The sequence below is a fragment of the Panicum virgatum genome, chromosome 2N (assembly GCF_016808335.1).
Source record: "Panicum virgatum strain AP13 chromosome 2N, P.virgatum_v5, whole genome shotgun sequence".
Classification (NCBI taxonomy): domain Eukaryota; kingdom Viridiplantae; phylum Streptophyta; class Magnoliopsida; order Poales; family Poaceae; genus Panicum; species Panicum virgatum.
Window position 1 is genome coordinate 53,269,283 of NC_053146.1, and position 20,186 is coordinate 53,289,468.

Consider the following 20,186-nt stretch of genomic DNA (forward strand, 5'->3'; position numbering starts at 1 on the left):
GAGCTTTTCATCTTAGGATCGAGGAGAGTTCTTAGTTCTTAACTATGTGTATTGATCTCTATTGCTAAAAAGAAGGAAATAGGACGAAACCTCAGTGCTAATAGAAGGAAATAGGACGAAACCTCAGTACTAACAAGATGAGCAGAACGAGGTCTGTTAATGGCTTGACATTCGATTGATAGTCCTCCCAATAAGCTAAGGTACATCATATCTATGCACATTAAGTGCACCATGATACTAATATAGTTTCGATGTGTCTATGGTGACCTGTGCGTAATTGAGCCTAGGAAAGATACCGGTACTACCTAAAGATGCATTATCTAAACTAGAGCCTAAGAAAGAGCAGATCAACGTTTTGATTTACTTCATGTCGCATAAGTTGGGGAAAATTCTATGAGTTGAGTGCATAAATAAACCCTTCATTTCAAATAAAATAAACCTGGCAAAATTGTGATCACATAAGCACAATTTGATAATATTTGAGCAAACTTGTAAGTTTGCAACTGTCAGTCAGACAATCCTGCAGTAACCCGTACAAGTCAAATGTTTCAGACATAAGGGCAACGATAGTGCTACTGATTACTTAGATACTAGCAAACTTTGACATCCGATTGATAATACTCCCAGTAAGCTAAGGTACATCATACCTATCCACATTAAGTGCACCATGATACTAATACACCATTAAGTTCACGTGAGAGTCCTTCCCCTACGCATATGGACTTCGTCCAAATCCATCTCAAGTTCACCATGATACCAATATGCTTTAGGCACTGGCCACCTGTCCTCCAAAATATTTTTTATCCAATGTAGGTTAAGTTGTTGAATAAAATAGTTGTAAGTCATAAACAAGTGGAAACGAGAAAATAGAACAAATATTACCTGTTTTCCTCCACCCCTCTAATGGAATCAAGTCGCACAGGGTTAACTGAGCTGTCATCCAACATATTTTTTAAGAAAAAGTTCATTTTTGGCCATCCAACTATTGCCTGAGTTTGATTTTGGCCATGCAACTCCAAAACCGGGTATTCTTGACCATCGAATTATCAAAATCATTCACATTTGGCCATCCGGCTGTTTTGCAGGGCGGATTCGCTGACGTGGACGCCACGTGGCAGTGGGACCCACATGTCAGCCCATTTTCCTCCCTTCTCTCTCATCTCTCTGTTTCTTCTCTCCCTACTCTCTTCGAGCCCAGGCGGAGGAAGCCCGCGACGGGCTTGCGCAGCGACAGGTTGGTGACGCACGGGGTGAGCACGCCGGTCTCGATGTCCGCAGCGAGCTGCTCCCAGTTGAACTGCTCCGCGCCGCCGGTCGCGCCCAGCAGGGCCGCCCCCGCCCTGGGCGTAGGGAACGGGACTGGACGGGACCGCCGGGGACCGAGGGAGCTCGCGGTGCGCCGCTGCCGGGAGTGCTCCGAGCTGCTAGCGCTGGCCATACGCCACCGCTACACGCTCGCCGACGCGCACAACGCCTATGTGAGTCGCGGCGTGCTGTCGTCGCTGTGCTCCTGCTTGTCCGCAGCCAAATCGAGCTCGTTGACTACGAATCGAGCTCGCTGCGATCCAATTTGAGCTCGCCAATATCTAAATCGAGGTCAACTTTATCCAAATCGAACTAGTTATGGCACGATTTATTCTCGTTGCTGATTGGTTGAGTGCCTCCATGGAATGTGGATGATGGCCTTCCGTCTTTGGCTACCTGCTCCGCTAGACCGCTACATGCCTGCGCTAGAGTCCTGCTCGATTGATTCACAGGCTACAACAACATTGGCCGCAAGGAGGAGGTAACGCAGGAGGGCGGGGAGGATCCCTCGGTGCGGGAGTTCAATGCCTGGATGGAGGAAGAAGAGACGGAGGTCCTCGATCTCAGCGGCGGCAACGGTGGAGTCGGTGAGGTCTACTCGCGGCTTCGCTCCACCTCCTCCTCGTGGCCCGGCCGCCGCTCGCGCTTCCTGCCGCAGTCCCTCCTGGTTGCGGTGTCGCTAGCCCTGACGCCAGCTGGCCATGCTGCCGGCGAGGAACACCGCGTCGCCGCCGTGCCGGTTCCTCTGCTGTTCGGCGCTGTCGTGCGGGGTGGAGAAGAAAGAAGACAGGGGCATCGATGGTCCCAGGCCGTAGTGGATGGACCGCGGCGGCGACGTAGAAGCTCATGGCGAGCTCGAGGACGGGGACCCAGGCTGGATGACGGGGAGGCGGAGGGCGGCGGCGCTGGTGGCTCGGCCTCCCCTGCCTCGCGCCCGGTCCGGTGGAGGGCAGAGCAGGGAGGCGGCGAGTAGGGAGGCGGGAGGAGGCGAGCAGCGGCGGTGAGCAAGGAGGTGGCGAGCAGGGAGGAGGAAGGAGGCGAGCGGCGGCGGCGAGCAGGGAGGAGGGAGGAGACAGGAGGCAGGAGAGAGAAAGAGGGAGACAGAGAGAAGAAAGAGAGGGGTATCACTGACAAGTGGGCCTCACCTCTACGTGGCGTCCACGTCAGCAAAACCGCCCTGCAAAACAGGTGGATGACTAAATGTGAACGGTTTTGATAGTTCGATGGTCAATGATATCCGGTTTTGGAGTTGCATGGCCAAAATCAAACTCGGACAATTATTGGATGGCCAAAAATGAACTTTTTCCTATTTTTTAATCACAAGTTAACAGGCTGTAACACCCACAGTTATAACTGAGACATAACAAGAAAACAATTACCTCTCGGATGGTAATATGAGATTATTCGCTCCATATAAAGCATCAACAACCACGTGCCTTGGAAGGAAAGGAGTCACATCGCTTCCATCATAAAAGTTCATACCAACAAAACTCCCATCAAAATCAATAAGAGGGCCACCAATCCCAGCCTAGTACCAAAAAAAAGGCAAATGTAACTGGATAACTTCAGTGGATGAATTGTGATTAAAGAGATAACTCAGATTCTAATGCAATTATTTAATACAGGTTACCATGTAAAACACAGTAAGAGAAATTCAACACACTACCTTCTTAATTTTACAAGTGGAACAGCGAAGCTCTTTGCAATTGAGTTCGCCCTTGTTACCACATTTGACTTTACCCATTGTGGCCATCAATAGTCCATATATAGTGTCACGCCCTATAGCTACTACCTTCTTTTTAGCTGACACTTTCTTTCCATCAAAAATGTCTTCTGGTCGAATAGCATTGAAACCTTTCTTGACACTGACAATAGCAATATTATAGTGTAAATTATACATTTCCAATGTCCCATCACAACGTTGATTCGGTGGGAGAAACACCTCGATCTGCAGTGATTAAGAGATATCAGCTAACCACTATATAACTTAAAAGACCAAGAGTGATAGGAGTACCAACCCTCAAGTTTCCATCGAGTTCATCTTCATTAGCACGACTTCTAACTAAATTTGCAGAAGTCAAGACAACAGTGCGTGTGGCTCTGCTTCCATGCCACTTTATAAGCAACCCTGTGCAAGCAAAGGATCTCGAATAATCACTGTTGAAAGAAGCAAGTGAGACAACCCTACGGGATATATTTGTCACAACTTCCTTTTGAAGTTTCTCCCAGACACACTCGAAATAATCATTGGGCGGAGCACCAAAAGGATACCCTTTCCAAGCACGTAATTCACCAAAACGGTCTTCAAATTGATTAAGCAACTCACCATTGACTGATTAAAAACCAAGATCAGCAGTTAATTATAAAGAAGAGCACAAGGGACATCAGAAATGTAAAAACCAAAGAACTTACATTCAAGCACAAGTGGTGGTGGCATTGGATAACCTAAGGATCTTAAAGTGTAACTAGTTTTCATGAATCCTGATGCAACAAGGTGATTAATATGAGTACTCCGAATGACAACACATAACATTCTGCAGACTATGGTCAATAGGTAACATTTACAATGATGGCTTGCAAGATTATTCACACCTGAAGGGACCACACTTGATACACCTTCAGGCAACGAATAATCACGGAAGTGGAGTTCTTTAGGACTGCGATACAAAATGTCAGTGTCGTTCTCAAAAATAAAACAGTGAAACTAACCAAACAGCAAAAATGAAAGTATAGCCACACATGAAACAACTCATACCAAAGGAATCAAGGTACAGGGAAAAAAATCGGCAATCAGACTCATGCGTATTCAGCGAAAGACATGACAGGAGTAAGCAGGTTCATAAGCCACAAATATAAGTATTGCCCATATCTTCTGAATGAATTGTTTTTGCTCTTTCTAATTTAGACACACTAGCTTCAAATTAAGCATGGGTGCTAATTTAACAATAGGAGAGAGCACTGATGATGTAGGTCTGCACCAGGTCCGTAAAAAGAAACAATTTGTTTCCAGCCCACAAATTGCAGAGTGAAAACCCACAAGGCTCCGATGCAACACCAGAAAAAGGTTAACAAATATAATTAAGTGGGGAAGGTATAGCTCACAGATACTGGAACTGCCAAAGACATACTTGAGTATCTGAAACAACTCCAAGCGTTCATAAAGTGATTTCAGCGATAGGAACTTGGCACATTTCCTATCCTCAAAACCATCATGACAAAGATCAACGATCATCCCATGAAACCTCTCGTCAATTCCTACAAGTGGCCCTCCAAGTGCAGCCTAGAACAAAAGCAAAGTGGCAGGTTTATGAAAGGAAAATGCATTTTACTTTTGTGTATGAATGACACATTAGACCAAAGGTATCATTAATAATGCAAATATTACTTTAAAGCTTTCCATCATGCCTACATTAACAACAAACCTCTGTGAAATCTTCACTATCAGAATGGAAGATGTGGGGAGATTTATTAGACAGAGATCCATGCATGGCCATAAAACTGCCTGAATTGAAGGCACGTCCAGCAGCTAGTACGTGACCATCAGGGCAGTCAGGTGATGCCTGAAGATCGAGATGTACAGGACAGAGATTTAGGTGGTTAATGGATGTAACAATAGCAATATCTTTATCATATAGTCCCAAGAGCCCATCAGTAGTTGTGTTATCAGGAAGCCGCACTTTAACCTAGTGACAAAAGCAGTAGATCAGCACAGAATGGCCACGCTTAGCTTGAATAAACAAATCAAAATGGAAGACAATGATCAGCAGCACCAACCCTCAATTTATCATCTCTATTTCTTTTGTCATTGAATTCTCTAACCAAACATGCTGAAGTGACAAATCTTGTTAGGTCTAGTATAGATTTCCCATGTGGTAGAGCTATGCCAGAGCATGCAAACAACATGTTTTCTTCTGCACAAAATCATGATTTATAATTAATAGCAAAATACCAAACTACAAATTAGGAAAAATCATAGCATACCAGCACAATCACCATCAAACAAAGCAAGTGAAACGACACTGGATCGACAAAGTTCTTGGCCACGTGCAGCTTCAAAACCAAATGGTTTCTCTTTAAAGGAAATTTTTGGAACATCCCGATCGGGAAACCTGCCAAATCGTTCCTCCTCAATAGCACATCGTTTCTTATGAAAATCAGCAATTGCTGCCAGACTCTCTTGTACTAGTTAACAGAAATAGTACACTAAAAGGAAGCAGCAGCTAATTCAAAAGCAATACTCACATTTCCACATTTTTCTTATGCGGCGGCTAGTGCCTTTTGGAAATGAACGTTTTGGGCCATCACTCCCACCTGAAAGCTGGAGTTTGCTCCTACTTGTAGTTCTCTGTTTCCTAGTTCTTAAGGTCCTTTGCGGTCCTGAAGCCCCCCGCTTGTTCTTACGGTCCTTAGCAGTCCTGAAGCAGCGAGTAAATACAAATGTTTAGTAAAGCTACTTAGGCCTTGTTGTAACATTGAACATAAATAATGCCCCCCAACATCAATTGGAAACATTTGCTAACTTTAATGTTCTTAGGCTCACTGATATTAAACAGTGTGTAATTTGACAGGGAAAAGATAGGGAATCTCATTGCACTGGACTAGAGAAGATTTGCTCACACAAGATTATCATTTGCCCCATGCAAAAATATCACTGGAATCCAACCCACTCTGTCCCAACCTAGAACTCTGTCAAGCTGTTAGCACTTTCTTCCTACGGACAGATCAGAGTTGACAACCACCAAGCTTCTTCCTCCTCTACAACCAGATGAAAATCACCACCGTCTGTATTCCCTGCATGCGTCTGTTTTCCCTAACATGCGTCTGGTTTCCCTAACTGTATTCCCTGCATGGCAACTGTCCCCTTCGTTCCAGGTCGCACCGCCTGTGGAGGAGTGGCAGAAACAGCGACTCGGTGTGGGCACCTTAGTGGAGTGAGAGAGCGTGGAAGGAGAAGCAACACAGGATTCGGGATGTGGTCATGCTGGTGAAAAGATTTTAGGAGATGGGAGTTAACAGTGTTAATGGTGAAAAAGGATCCATGACTAATCTACTGTACAATCTGGATTTTGACGAGATGAGTTAAAATAGTTAATGGTAGTACAGAATTCATGTCTAGTCCGTTGGTGTACAAACTACATGAAGAAGATTTGAATCAAATATGACGGTGAGTAATAAAAAAATGGTGCAGGTGCAAGCACTGTTCCATTTGAGTTCTATCAGAGAACTTTAGCAAAAAAATATAAGAAATGTTTAAACTATGTCGGTACCCTGTAGCAGGGATACCCACTTCTATTGCAGCAAGGCAGGACTCGCGTAGTCATCCATAACTACGCCCTAAGAGGCGGAGCAACCGGGCCCAGGGGGTCAGGCTCTTACCTTACCGGGCCAACGGCCCCGGACCCGTTCCCCGCTTTGGGACGGGTCCGGTGACGCCACGTGTCCCTGAGGAGGGGAAGCTCCGCGCCAATAGCCGAGGGCTCGGACCCCCACATAGGGGTCCGAGACCTCCCCGCGTCCGTCCGGACCTCCCACGCACGTAGAACCAATATACCGCCGGGGCGGGGTCCGGGGGCGCCACGTGTCCCGCAGGCGCAGGCGCGAGCGCGAGTCTTCCGCTGGAAGACTTGCCCACCCATCATATTCAATGCGGGGTGGATGAGGCATGCTCTGCCGCCGCGGCACGCGGGGCAGCTTTTGTCAGGCCTCACTGTAGACCGCATATTACCGAGGTACACAGTGCAGCCGCATGCACCGCATCCGCGCAGAGCCCGTCTGTCGCATTAAATGGATACGACGGCACGACACCTCTTCATCATACCGCCGACGACGCAAGCTAAACGGCCCGTTCAGCCACGCGGCAGGCTACGCCGCAAGCTACGCCCTGACGCCGCTTCGACAAGACAGGACATGGCTATGCCGGACGGAAGATTCCCACGGGCAGAGCAAGGAAATCCAGGAATGAGATCTCCGTCGCCTGCAACGCCATAATGTCTGTACAGTATGTTATTCTATACTACATCATTGGGCCCACCTGTCGGGGACTAAACGGCTATGTACGCGGCTCCCTTGAGATATAAAAGGGAGGCCCTCGCTGCACACTCTAGACTCTCGAAGGCCAAGGGAAGGCAGACCCGGGGCTAGACACGCCCACAACACAAGCTCGGATTCACTCTGAACAATCCCATTCTCGACCTCTTGAGAGCGCAAGCAATACAACACATAGTGGACGTAGGGTATTACGCTCCGACGGCCCGAACCACTCTAAACCCTCTGTGTTCATCATGTTCTTGCACCGAGATTGGACTAATCCTAGCTAACCCCCGAGTACTCACCCTCTGGGTTTAGGCGGGTGCACTACGCCACCCGGCTGTGGGTTTGCACACCACGACATTTCGCGTGCCAGGTAGGGGCAGCTTTAGCTGGTCTTAGTTCATCTCTTGCTCATCTCCATGGTTCGGGTGGTTGAGCACTCCCACCATGACGACGACGTGGAGATGACGGAGGGTGTGGCGTCATCCACGCCACACGCCTCTCGCCTTCCTGCGCCAGGGGCAACCGTGCCCGTGTAGCAGCCACCGTCGGCAGCGGCGTGCGCTGCACGTCGGCAAGAGTCAGGGCGCCCGTCAAGGGGCCCCTCACAAGCTGCGAGCGGCGGAGCGCTGGCGGCAACTAGGGAGTTGCTTCGCAACCCTCCGGCTGTTGCAGCCTCGCCAGACGCCCTGAGGCAGTGGCGGGATGACGTTGACCGTCTCCTCTATCTGGCTCAGGCCTCTCCCAGTTCTGCAAGGACTGGGCAACGACCTCCGCCTGGCAATGCGGTGGTACCCTACCACCGGCGCTAGGGCGGTGCGTCGGAGTCCGTGCGCTCCCCCACGGTGAGGGGTGCGCGAACAGAAGACCTGCGGGCGGAGCTCAACCGCAGGCGCGCGGGGTAGGACGCCCGCATCTCCGTGGAAAGGGCGCGAGAACGCCGCCTCAACATCGAGGGCAGCAACCTCAACGCTGACTTGGATGCAGTGGCACCCAAGCCTCCGGGAAACGCCCGGATACAGACGGGCACCCCGGTGGCTGGGGTGGGCTGCGCTGCGCTGGTGGATCACCTCCGCGCGGTGGCATGGCCGTCCAAGTTCCGCCCGCACCTACCGGAGAAGTACGACGGTACCACTAATCCGTCAGAATTCTTGCAGGTGTACGTTACCACCATCACAGCAGCTGGTGGCAACGACGCTGTTATGGCGAGCTACTTTCATTTAGCCTTGACTGGGCCAGCCCAGACTTGGCTCATGAACCTCACCCCTGGGACGATTCAGTCCTGGGAGGAGCTCTGTGCGAGGTTCACTGCGAACTTCGCCAGTGCGTACCAGCAGCAAGGTGTGGAGGCTCACCTCCACGCCGTGAGGCAGAAACCCGGAGAGACGCTCCGGGCATTCATCTCACGCTTCACCAAGGTACGGGGTACCATTCCTCGTATCTCTGACGCATATATCATTACTGCTTCCCGTCAGGGGGTACGTGATGAGAAGATGCTCGAGAAACTGGCGATGCACGAGGTGGAAAGCGTTACCACGCTTTTCTCCCTGGATGACAAGTGTGCCAGGGCCGCGCATGGCACTCGGCCCCCCAAGACGGAGGCGCCAAGGCTGGTGGCTCCGGAGCTACCGTCCAGGGCGGTCGCAAGAAAAAGAAGAACAAGAACCGGGGTCGCGGGGAGCCACATCCCGGCGGTCCAGTCGCTGCAGCAACGGCACCAGCTGCTGTGGCAGCAGCTGGGGGCCAGAATGCGCATGGCAAGCGTCCGCGCCCGCAAGGTGGCAACAGAGGTTCATGCCCAGTTTATCCCACCGCTCGCCACAGCGCCGCTGACTGCCGCGAGATCCAGAAACTCGCAAAGCGGGTCAGTGTACGGCGTGAGCAGGCCTCCAAGGACAGCTCACCCCCTTATCGCCAGCGGTCTGGCAAGGAGAAAGCCTCCGACAGTGAGACCGCTGCCAGGGAGAAGGAGCTGGGGTACCAATCTCCCGCTCGGGAGCTAAAGGGCGTTTACAGCCACGACAACTCCGACTCTGACAACGAGGAGCGCCGCAAGAAGTTGTACGTAATGTACAGTGGAAGCTGGGAGCTTGTCTCCCGGCGGGACGTGAAGACCCTTCGCCGAGAGGTCCTTTCGGCGAAGTCGGGGGTCCCGAAGGCGGCGCCGCACCACAGTTGGAGGAACACCACCATCTCCTTCGGGCCATCTGACTGCCCGGAGAATATGGCCGGGGCTGGTGTACTACCTCTAGTCACCGCCCCTGTCATAGCCAACATCAGGCTCTATCACGTGCTGATTGACGGTGGGGCTGGCCTCAACGTCATCAGCTATGCAGCGTTCAAGCAGCTGTAGATCCCGGAGTCCAAACTGACTCCCTCTCGCCCATTCTCCGGAGTGGGCCCACATCCGGTGTTCCCTCTGGGGAGCATCACTCTGCCGGTCACGTTCGGGACCGATGAGAATTTCCGCACAGAGAGCGTCCAGTTCGATGTTACGGAGGTGAACCTACCGTTCAATGCCATCATTGGCAGGCCGGATCTCTATCGCTTCATGGCCATTGCCCATTACGGGTATTTGGTCCTGAAGATGCCTTCCCCTGCCGGTGTCCTCGCTGTGCGGGGTGACCGCACCGCTGCCGTCACTGCAGTTGAGAAACTGCATGCTCTGACGGCAGAGGCTGCACGTTCTGAGGAGGACCCATCCACCTCGCGAGCCAAGGTGCCTGCCAGGGCACATAAGGTTCAACCGTCCAACCCGGGCAATGTTCCCGTGAAGACCGTGCAGATCGGAGCGGACTCCTCCAAGACCACCCACATCACGGGAAACCTGGAGGAGAAATAGGAAGACGCGCTCATCACTTTCCTCCGGGCAAATATGGACGTGTTCGCTTGGGAACCGTCACAGATGCCCGGGATCCCCAGGGAAGTGATCGAGCACCATCTGAGGATCTACCCCGACGCCACGCCTGTACGCCAGAAACCTCGAAAGCAGTCAGTGGAGCGGCAAAACTTCATCCGTGAAGAAGTCCGCAAGCTGCTACACGCTGGCTTCATCGAGGAGGTCCACCACCCCGAGTGGTTGGCCAACCCGGTCATCGTCCCAAAGGCCAACGGGAAGCTTCGGATGTGCATCGACTACACCAGCCTCAACAAGGCATGTCCTAGAGACTCCTATCCTCTTCCACGTATCGATCAAATTGTGGACTCCACCTCCGGGTGTGACCTTTTATCTTTTCTAGATGCATACTCTGGTTTCCACCAGATTCAGATATCTAGAGAGGATAGAAAACATACTGCTTTTGTAACAGTGGATTGACTTTATTGCTATATTGTCATGCCATATGGTCTGCGGAATGCCTTACCCACGTTTGTGCGAGCTATGAACAAAACTTTCTGTAATTTAATTAGAGATATAGTTGAGGTGTATGTCGATGACATTGTAGTCAAGACTAAGGTAGGGTCAACACTAGTTGAGGACATGTCCCTCGTCTTCGACCGACTGCGCGCGACGCGCACGAAGCTGAATCCTGAGAAGTGCATTTTCGGCGTCTCGGTAGGGAAGTTGCTGGGTTTCCTGGTCTCACATCGAGGCATCGAGGTAAACCCAGCCAAGATCAAGGCGATCGAGGCGATGAGGCCTCCTGGCTGCATCAAGGACGTCCAGAAGCTTACTGGATCTCTGGCCGCTCTTAGCCGCTTCATTTCGAGGCTGGCTGAGAGGACCCTCCCCTTCTTCAAGCTATTGAGGAGGTCCGGTCCATTCTCTTGGACTGAAGAGGCTAAACAAGCCTTCCAGAAACTGAAGCAGCACCTCACCTCACTGCTAGTATTGGTGGCTCCAGAGCCAGGTGAGACATTGTTTTTTGTATCTTGCTGTGTCTGCAGAAGCGGTCAACTTGGTGCTGGTGGCCGAGAGGACGGAGCAAGCTCGCTAGGGGGACACCAGGGTCTCCCCGGCCAAGGATGGTGAGCCGGACCACGGACATGGGGGGTCCGGCAACCACTCCTCTGTCTGAAGGTCCGGACCCCAGACAAGGGGGTCCGGAGGAGCCTCGACCCAGTAGGAACCCAGAACCGCTGGGGGCCCAAGGACCTGACGTGGTGGACAAGGGCGAGCCGGACCCGGTGGCCAAGGTCCGGACCATCTAGAAGCCAGTCTACTATGTCAGTGAAGTCCTCCACGTGGTAAAGGCCAGGTATCTTGAGACGCATTAGCGTATCTATGCCATACTTATTGTGTCCAGGAAACTGCGCCACTATTTTCAGGCCCACAGAGTTGTCGTAGTGACCTCTTACCCGCTGAGAGCGATCCTGCACAACTCCAACGCCATGGGCAACATCGCCAAGTGGGCAGCAGAGTTGGCTGAGTTCCAGCTGGACTTCCAGCCCCGCCATGCAGTCAAAAGCCAAATCCTGGCTAATTTCATAGCAGAATGGACTCCTTCCCCAAGCAATTCTTGGGGTCCGGACATCAACGCCGGACCCCCGGAGCCGGAAGTCAGGACACCAGTCTTCACCGAGCCCCACTGGACACTCTTCTTTGACGGATCCGTTCGCAAGCAGTGGGCTGGAGCTGGTGTGGTTCCCATCGACCCAAACGGAGATCAGCTGAAGTACATGGTGCACCTTGAGTTCAAGGCCACCAACAACATGGCAGAGTACGAATCTTTGATCTTTGGCCTGACACAAGCCCTGTCTCTGGGGGTCCGGCAGCTCCTGGTGAAGGGAGATTCTCAGCTAATCATCAAGCAGGTCTGGGGGGATTGCAGCTGCAACAATCCCCAGCTCGCGACATACCTCATTCACGTGAGGAAGCTCGAGAAGGACTTCGACGCCTTGGAACTGCAACATGTTCCCCGTGAATTAAGCTCAGCAGCAGATGATCTCTCCGCGAGAGCATCTACCTGGGCATCCGTGCCCGAGGACATCTTCGAAAGACGGTTGCTGAGACCTACCGCCCAACCTGCCGAACTGGGTGAAGGAGATCAAGCTAGCACCTCGAAGCTAGCGGTCCCGGCGGCATTCCATTTGTGGTGCCCGCTCTAGGTTCTGTGCGCTGTTGAGGAGCCTGGAGACCTCACAGCGCCACTCCCACCTGCTCAGGGAGGTCCCGATGCATGGATCTCCGAGATCCGGGACTATCTGAAAGACAATATCCATCCTGATGACGATGTGTCCGCTGAGCGCATAGTACGAAATGGCTAAACGCTACGCGGTGGTAGAAGGGGATCTCTACCGCCGTGGCTCCAATGGTATCCTCATGTTGTGCATTTCCCAAGAAGAGGGCCGCGAGTTGCTCACGGAGATCTATGAAGGCGAGTGTGGAAGTCATTCCTCATCTCGCACGCTTGTTAGTAAGGCCTTTCGGCATGGCTTCTACTAGCCGACAGCACTCCAGGATGCAGCTGAGCTGGTAAGGTCCTGCAAAGCATGCCAGTTTCATGCAAAGCAAATACACACACCGGCTCAAGCTCTGCGAATGATCCCGCCCTCATGGTCATTCGCCGTATGGGGCGTGGATATCCTGGGGCCGTTCACCCGTGCCGTCGGCGGGTACCGGTTCCTCTACGCCGCCATTGATAAATTCACAAAATGGCCGGAGGTTACCCTTGTGGTGAACATCACCAAAAAATCAGCAGTCGTATTCCTCAAGTCCATTGTGTGCAGATTTGGCGTCCCAAACCGCATCATCGCGGACAACGAGACCCAATTCAAAAGCAGACTCTTCCAAGAGTACTGCGAGGACATCAGCATCCAGTTATGCTTTGCGTCCGTGGTACATCCCCGCAGCAATGGACAGGTCGAGAGAGCGAATGCAGAGGTCCTTAGGGGACTCAAGACCCGCACCTATAACTGCTTGAAGAAGCATGGTGCAAAATGGGTTGATGAGCTTCCGTGTGTACTATAGGGCAACCGGACCACACCCATCCAAGCCACCGAGGAGACCCCATTCTTCCTGGTCTACGGGGCTGAAGCATGCCTTCCCCCGGAAATTTACCTGGGCTCTCCACGGGTCCAAACTTTTGACAAATCCATGCAGAAACAACTGCGGCGTTACGATGTGGACTTCGTTGACGAACGAAGGTGGCGCGCTGCAATCCGAAATGTACGCTACAACTAGGCGCCCAGGCGTTATCATCAACAGTTCGTGCACAGTAGGGAGCTCCGGGCTGGGGACCTCGTCCTGAGACGGATCCTGAACCGAGCAGGGCTCCACAAACTCTCCCCCAGCTAGGAGGGTCCCTTCAAGGTTACAGAAGTATGCCGACCCGGATGCGTTCGCTTTGCCACATAAGAAGGGGTGCTGCTACCCAACCCATGGAACATAGAGTATCTGCATAAGTTTTACACTTAGACAGAGCAAGAAATGAATTTTTTCTTTGTAATAAGATAGAATTAGCGTGCGGTCCAGAGCGGTGGGGGTCCGTCCTCGTAAAACCGGCCTCTGGCATCCATCGCACCATCGGCTAGCATTAACGCGCGGCCCAGAGCGGTAGACGTCCGCCCTCATAAACCCGGCCTCTGGCATCCATCGCGCAAGCCATGTATATCAAGTTGCAAAGGAAAGATTTGCTCTCAGTTCTGTCTTTGTGTCAAAATTTTATTTCGCATTTCGATTCTCGGGTTTTTTCCTTTCTAACCCCCACGCGGACTTTCACTCTTGTCGCTACAGCTAAGATCTGTATTGAGTTGCCGGACTGCCGTACAGGTCCGGACCCCTTTGCTGCTGGAAGAGGGGTCCGGACCCCTAGGGACCTGCTCTGGAAAGGGGGTGCTTGTTTCCTGGGGTGGTCCGGAGTCCTGTGTAGCCGCTTAGCCGGTTCCGTACTCAAAGCCTACACACTCCACCACCCTGTAACGAGTGCTCTAGTACCCGAAGCTGGGTAATTAGGGACCCGGACCTCGTTCTAGCTCAAGGGTTGGCTTCCTAAGTCCTACACGTTAGTTCCAGCTCCATATCTCAAAGGATCGAGTACGACAGAATGGCCTCACCCACTGCTAGGGAGGGGTCCGGAACGTCGAAGGCAGGTCCGGTAAAGTCATGCTTGTTTGCTGGTGTGGTCCGGAGCCCTGTGTAGCGCCTTCGCCTGGTTCCGTATCCTAAGACGACACACTCCACCACTCTGTAACAACAATCGTGTTGCCTGGACCTGCATATCCGGAGCCCCGGACCTCATACTAGCTTGGGGGCCGGTTCAGAATAGGTCCCGCGGGCCGGCTACTAAGCTTTGACCTTGAGTGGTATGCAGGTTAAGCCTTGACTGGTGGTAGCTAGCCTCAAACCATTGAGCCTACCTACCAGGGGGTCCCGGCATCCGCTTTAAGACTTCATGCAGATCGATGTCCAGTCACGGTGGTAGACAGACTTAAACAATTGAGCCTGTCTCCCAAGGGGCCCGGAGCGTTCGCTTTGAGCCAAACACCAAGGATCGATTCTGCATGCGTCAAACAGCTAAGTTGCAGTATCATTACTACCATCCTAGTGAGTTTGATTTGCCTCTCTGTAGTTTTTTCTGCTATACAGGGAATAAGTCGCTTGTTTGACTTGCAATATATGCTACACCTAAGCCCAAGGACACTTGCTCAACCTCATACGGGGGTCCAGAGCGTCTTCTCGACTCGGATGGCAGATAGGTTCTAACAACTGAACCTATCTACCAGGGGGCCAGGGCGCTGGGGTGCTGCACACCGCAACCAGAGCAACTGACAAACAACTAAGTTGAAATTTCTTCTATTAAAATTTCATCAAGTACAATGTATTTACATAACACAAAAAACAAAAGTTCACCTGCTGTGATGGTCTAGCTCAGGAATCTGCAGGCTCTCGCTTGAAATAAGCAACTACGAAGTCGACGACCTCTCGCACACTTTCCCGAGCGGAGGCCTCCGTCTCCGCCACTGGACCATCGACGACGGGGGCTAGCGAGATGGCAGGGTCGTGGCTCCGGAGGCAGGTCAAAATGTACTCCGCCACCATCCGGCACAGCTCGCGGCTTTCGGCTTCAAGGTGGCCAGCAAGGATCGGCTCCAGGCGCCGGAGTCTATCTGAAGCAGAGTTCAGCACTGGGAGGGCGTCAGCAATTGAAGTTGGCGGCTCCGCCACTTGGATTGGACTCATTCCTAGTGGCACCAGAGCTGAGCTTGCTTCGCTCGCCCAGTCGATGATTCGCTGGGCCCCCATGCGCTGGTCCTCCTACAGCTTCCGAACTGCCTACTGAACCGCCCCCTGCACATGGGCATCCAGTGCCGCCTGAGCCGCCTCCAGCTGGCGGGTCTTCTCTTGGAGCGAGGCCTCCTTCCGCGCCGCTGACTCCTTCAAGGTCTTAAGACACTCGCGCTGGCACGCAAGGGCCTGCTCCATGCTGGTGGTGAGGGATTCCTGCCGTGCAAGGGACTTCCTCTCCCCCTCGAGCTCCATCTCGGCAACAGCCTGCTGGCTGGCGGTCTCCTGCAGCTCCGAGCGCCATTGATGCAGGGACTCGAAGAGTTTGTCGAGCTCCAGCTTGCGGGCCTCGAGCCCCTGGCTGCGAGACTCAAGCTCGGATCGCTGGGCTGCAAGGCTGGCCTCCTCCTTGGCAATGGCCTCCTCCCGCAGCGCCAAGGCTTTCTCCCGTCCCGCCGCCGCGAGCTTCCGGTCGAACACCTTCCGGAGCCCTTTCCTGTAGGACTCGAGATCGGCCTCAAGCTCGGACCGGGCGGTGGCAGCACGGGAGGCTTCAGCCTTCGTGCGCTCCTCCAGGCGGATGTGCCAGTCGACGAGGTGCTGACGCTCGCTCTCTAGAGCTGCCCACTCCCGTTGGAATGCTGCCTCGGCGGTAGAAGTCGCCTCTTCTATCGTCCGACGGACCCGGACCAGCACCCGGGGGACGGGAACCGCATCCTCCTCTGGGGGACCCTGCAAGAGCCGCCTAACAGAGACCACCTCCAGCTCTTCCTCTGCTGTAGGTTGGGAGCTGGGGGTGGGGACATCCGGCACAGACGTCGGGACCTCGGGTACCGAGGTGCTCGCCGTTGTTGCGCCCGCTGCCGCTGTGCTCGCCGTCGCCAAGCCCGGTGTCGGCGCGTCTGCCGCTGTAACCGGTGCCTCGGGGGCCACCGCGTCGGGCGTTGCTGTGCCTGGCACTGGCGCATCTGCCGCCGCCGCGCTGGGCGCCATCGGGTTAGCGGAGGTCGCCGCACCCGAGGTTCCCACATCCGCCGTCGCTTCCGCCGTTGCCGCCGAGGCGCCGGCCGCCTGGACCCCTGCTGACAAGCGAGCGGTGGCAGAAGAGCTGCCTGGGCGAGAGTCCCTGGAAAACGAAGAGAAGAAGCTCTTCAGCAAAAAGCGAAACATCAGGAATAATGGGCGACCGCTGCTGCCGTGGAGGCGGCGGAGGCGCACCTCGTGGCTGTTGCTGCTTCCCTGGTGGCGGTAGTGGTCGTGGAGGCTGCTGCTGCAGTCGGGGAGAGGCACCTCCCGGCGGTGGTGGTGGCGGCGCGGCTACTCGAGGGGTCCCGCGTGAGCCGGGGGCCCGGGAGCTACCCTGGCCCGCGTCCTCAGTGGCCCTCTGACGGTTTGCGGCGGCATCCATAACTGGGGTCCCGTCGCTACGGTGCAACCTGCGCCGGCTCACCTCCTCCGGCGATGCGCTGGAGCTGCTTCGGGCCTGGCTGGGACCACTCGCGGCGGAGCTACCAGCCACGGCCTGCTTGCCCTTGGCAGAAGGGCCAGACCCCGCGGCGCTCGGCACGGCCTGTTCCTCGGACACACCGGAGATCCGGATCCCACGGTCCGGGTCGCCCCCAGTTTGGCACGCTGCCAGCCCACCGTTGTCGAGGATCGGCAGAGTGACCAGCACCGCAGCCCTTAGGCTCGAGTCCTTGCTGAGGGGAACGACGCCCTGAGGGAGGATCAGGTGCTCTGGGATGAAGATATCCCCCGTCACCGCCCGCACCAAGACCTCCAGGCCTTCCTGGGTCAGGTCGCTATCCTCCCCGCGGTGGGTCCAGCTGCAGTCTTGGGGCCCGATGAAGCTCCAGGCAGGACGCGGCCGCTGCTTCAGAGGGGCAATCCGGCGCTTCAGGAAGTCCCCAAGCACGTGCAGCGAGGTGAGGCCACCCTCCGCCAACGTCTTGATCTTGTTTACCACGGGGCCAAACGCCGGCGGCAGGGACGGCTTGGCCCTCTAGGACTGGCGGTCGGAGGCGGATCCCTCGGTCGGCAGGGCGAGGCGCTCGTTGGCTTCGGTGGTGGCGATCACCCACTCCTTGTGCCAATCGTCCCACTTTCCGCTAGTAAGCCCGGGGATGTAGGGCGTCTGCAGATCGCTCTTCGTCTGGAAGTAGTACGCCCCACTTCATCCTTGCCCTTCCCGGACTTCACCAGGATGAAGAAGTGGCGGAAGAGAATGATGCAAGGCCGCACCCCCACGAACATCTCACATAGGTGGACGAACATCGACGTCATGAGGATGGAGTGGGGCGTGAGATGCTGGAGCTGGAGGTCGAAATCCTCCAGCAGCAGCAGGAAGAACGAAGAGCTCGGCAGCCCCAAGCCGGTGGAAATGTGCGAAATAAACATCACAAATTCCCCGGAGCGCAGATCGCTGAGGGGAACCGAGCCTGCTCGAATTCCTCAGGTAGTCTCCTGTGGACTCCACCCAAGCAGGCGGCGCACCATGTTCAGTTCCGCCTCGGTTTGGAAACGACGGGGACGAACGAGGGACGCCATTTTGCTATGGAGGCGAGGAACAATCTGCGCAGAAGGGCAAGGGGCGAGGAGGCTCGAATGCAAAGAGGCACAAAGGTTTGGAAGGAAGAAGACGAATGCGGAAACGTAATTGCGGTATGCGGATCGGCCATTTATGAAGCCTGATACATCCGGCGTGCCCCGGAACTGTCGCTGGAAGCCAAGCGACACTCACGCCTGGTGTTAGCCGCCCAGTCCACGACAAGGGGGCCCAGGTCCGTCTGTTAGGAGAGGCGGGTAACAAACGAAGGTGTGAAAAGGAGGGATCTGAACCGTCGCCCGTGCGCGAAGCGAGGCGGAAGCCGAGCTGACGTGCGCGCACGAAGCGCTGGCAAAGACCAGGCTTTTCGGGAACTGCGCTGGTGGTAAAAATTCCATTTACCCTGGCCGCAACAATGCCGAGCGTCGCTCGCGTGACTAGGTGTACCACTATGTGTGGGGGCCACGAGTCAGTAAGCCGTTGCGACGTGATGAGGCAGCAAAAAACCCGATAGATGGTCAAAACTAGACAAGACTCCTGCAGCGTGCACAGTCTAACGCTGGAGGCTTCAAGTTATGCAGAGCCAGATCACAGTAGTGGCTCCACCTGCGGGTTCGTCGCCTCTCCCGAGGTGGGCCCGGGGGCCACTGTCGGTACCCTGTAGCAGGGATACCCACTTCTACTGCAGCAAGGCAGGACTCGCGTAGTCATCCATAACTACGCCCTAAGAGGCGGAGCAGCCGGGCCCAGGGGGTCAGGCTCTTACCTCACCGGGCCAACGGCCCCTGACCCGTTCCCCGCTCTGGGACGGGTCCGGTGACGCCACGTGTCCCTGAGGAGGGGAAGCTCCGCGCCAACAGCCGAGGGCTCGGACCCCCCCCATAGGGGTCCGAGACCTCTCCGCGTCCGTCCGGACCTCCCACGCGCATAGAACCAATATACCACCGGGGCGGGGTCCGGGGGCGCCACGTCTCCCGCAGGCGCAGGCGCGAGGGCGAGTCTTCCGTTGGAAGACTTGCCCACCCACCGTATTCAATGCGGGTGGTTGAGGCGTGCTCTGCCGCCGCGGCACGCGGGGCAGCTTTTGTCAGGCCTCACTGTAGACCGCATATTACCGAGGTACACGGTGCAGCCGCATGCGCCGCATCCGCGTAGAGCCCGTCTGCCGCATTAAATGGATACGACGGCACAACACCTCTTCATCATACCGCCTACGCCGCAAGCTACACGGCCTGTTCAGCCACGCGGCATGCTACGCCGCAAGCTACGCCCTGGCACCGCTTCGACAAGACAGGACATGGCTATGCCGGACGGAAGATTCCCACGGGTAGAGCAAGGAAATCCAGGAATGAGATCTCCGTCGCCTGCAACCGCATAATGTCTGTACAGTATGTTATTCTATACTACATCGTTGGGCCCACATGTCGGGGACTCAACGGACATGTACGCGCATCCGTGAGATATAAAAGGGAGGCGCTCGCTGCACACTCTAGACTCTCGAAGGCCAAGGGAAGGCAGACCCGGGGCTAGACACGCCCACAACACAAGCTCGGATTCACTCCGAACAATCCCGTTCTCGACCTCTTGAGAGCGCAAGCAATACAACACATAGTGGACGTAGGGTATTACGCTCTGGCGGCCCGAACCACTCTAAACCCTCTGTGTTCATCGTGTTCTTGCACCGAGATTGGACTAATCCTAACTAACCCCCGAGTAATCACCCTCTGGGTTTAGACGGGTGCACTACGCCACCCCGGCTGTGGGTTTGCAAACCACGACAAACTAGTATCAAAGGACTGATTTAAAAAATGAAAAAAAGGCTCCCCTAGTTATATGGCAAATCAGCAAGTGGTGAAAATATCAGCAGCCAGTTCCTAGCAGCTGGTCAAGACCGCCAAAAAGTATGCAAGCCGAAACAAAACTATTTAACTGGACACACACACACGCATAGATGCTAGAAAGAATAGAAATCCTAATGTAACAAGGAGGAAAAGCCCATATGTACGGATGTTTTAGCTTAGAGTAGAGTATATAAAGTGTATAAACTCGATGCGAACTGCTCCGTGAGCAACTACGACTACGCAAAAGTAAATTGATACTCACATCGCGCAACTTTTGTTAGTCACTACGCAAAAGTAGAGT

General features: G+C 54.2%; 1 protein-coding gene across 1 annotated transcript; it reads right to left on the bottom strand.

The window, feature by feature from the left end:
• Positions 1-434: 434 nt before the first annotated feature.
• Positions 435-20,157, bottom strand: LOC120661250. The gene is made up of 13 exons (XM_039940014.1): positions 20,148-20,157; positions 5,548-5,720; positions 5,287-5,487; positions 5,080-5,216; positions 4,728-4,988; positions 4,434-4,585; positions 3,898-3,962; positions 3,718-3,786; positions 3,324-3,637; positions 2,972-3,253; positions 2,685-2,833; positions 883-933; positions 435-781 (listed from the first exon to the last, which is right to left on the bottom strand). Coding segments are annotated over exons 1-13 (1,947 nt in total). The 5' UTR covers positions 20,150-20,157; the 3' UTR covers positions 435-690.
• Between the last annotated feature and the right edge of the window lie 29 nt (positions 20,158-20,186).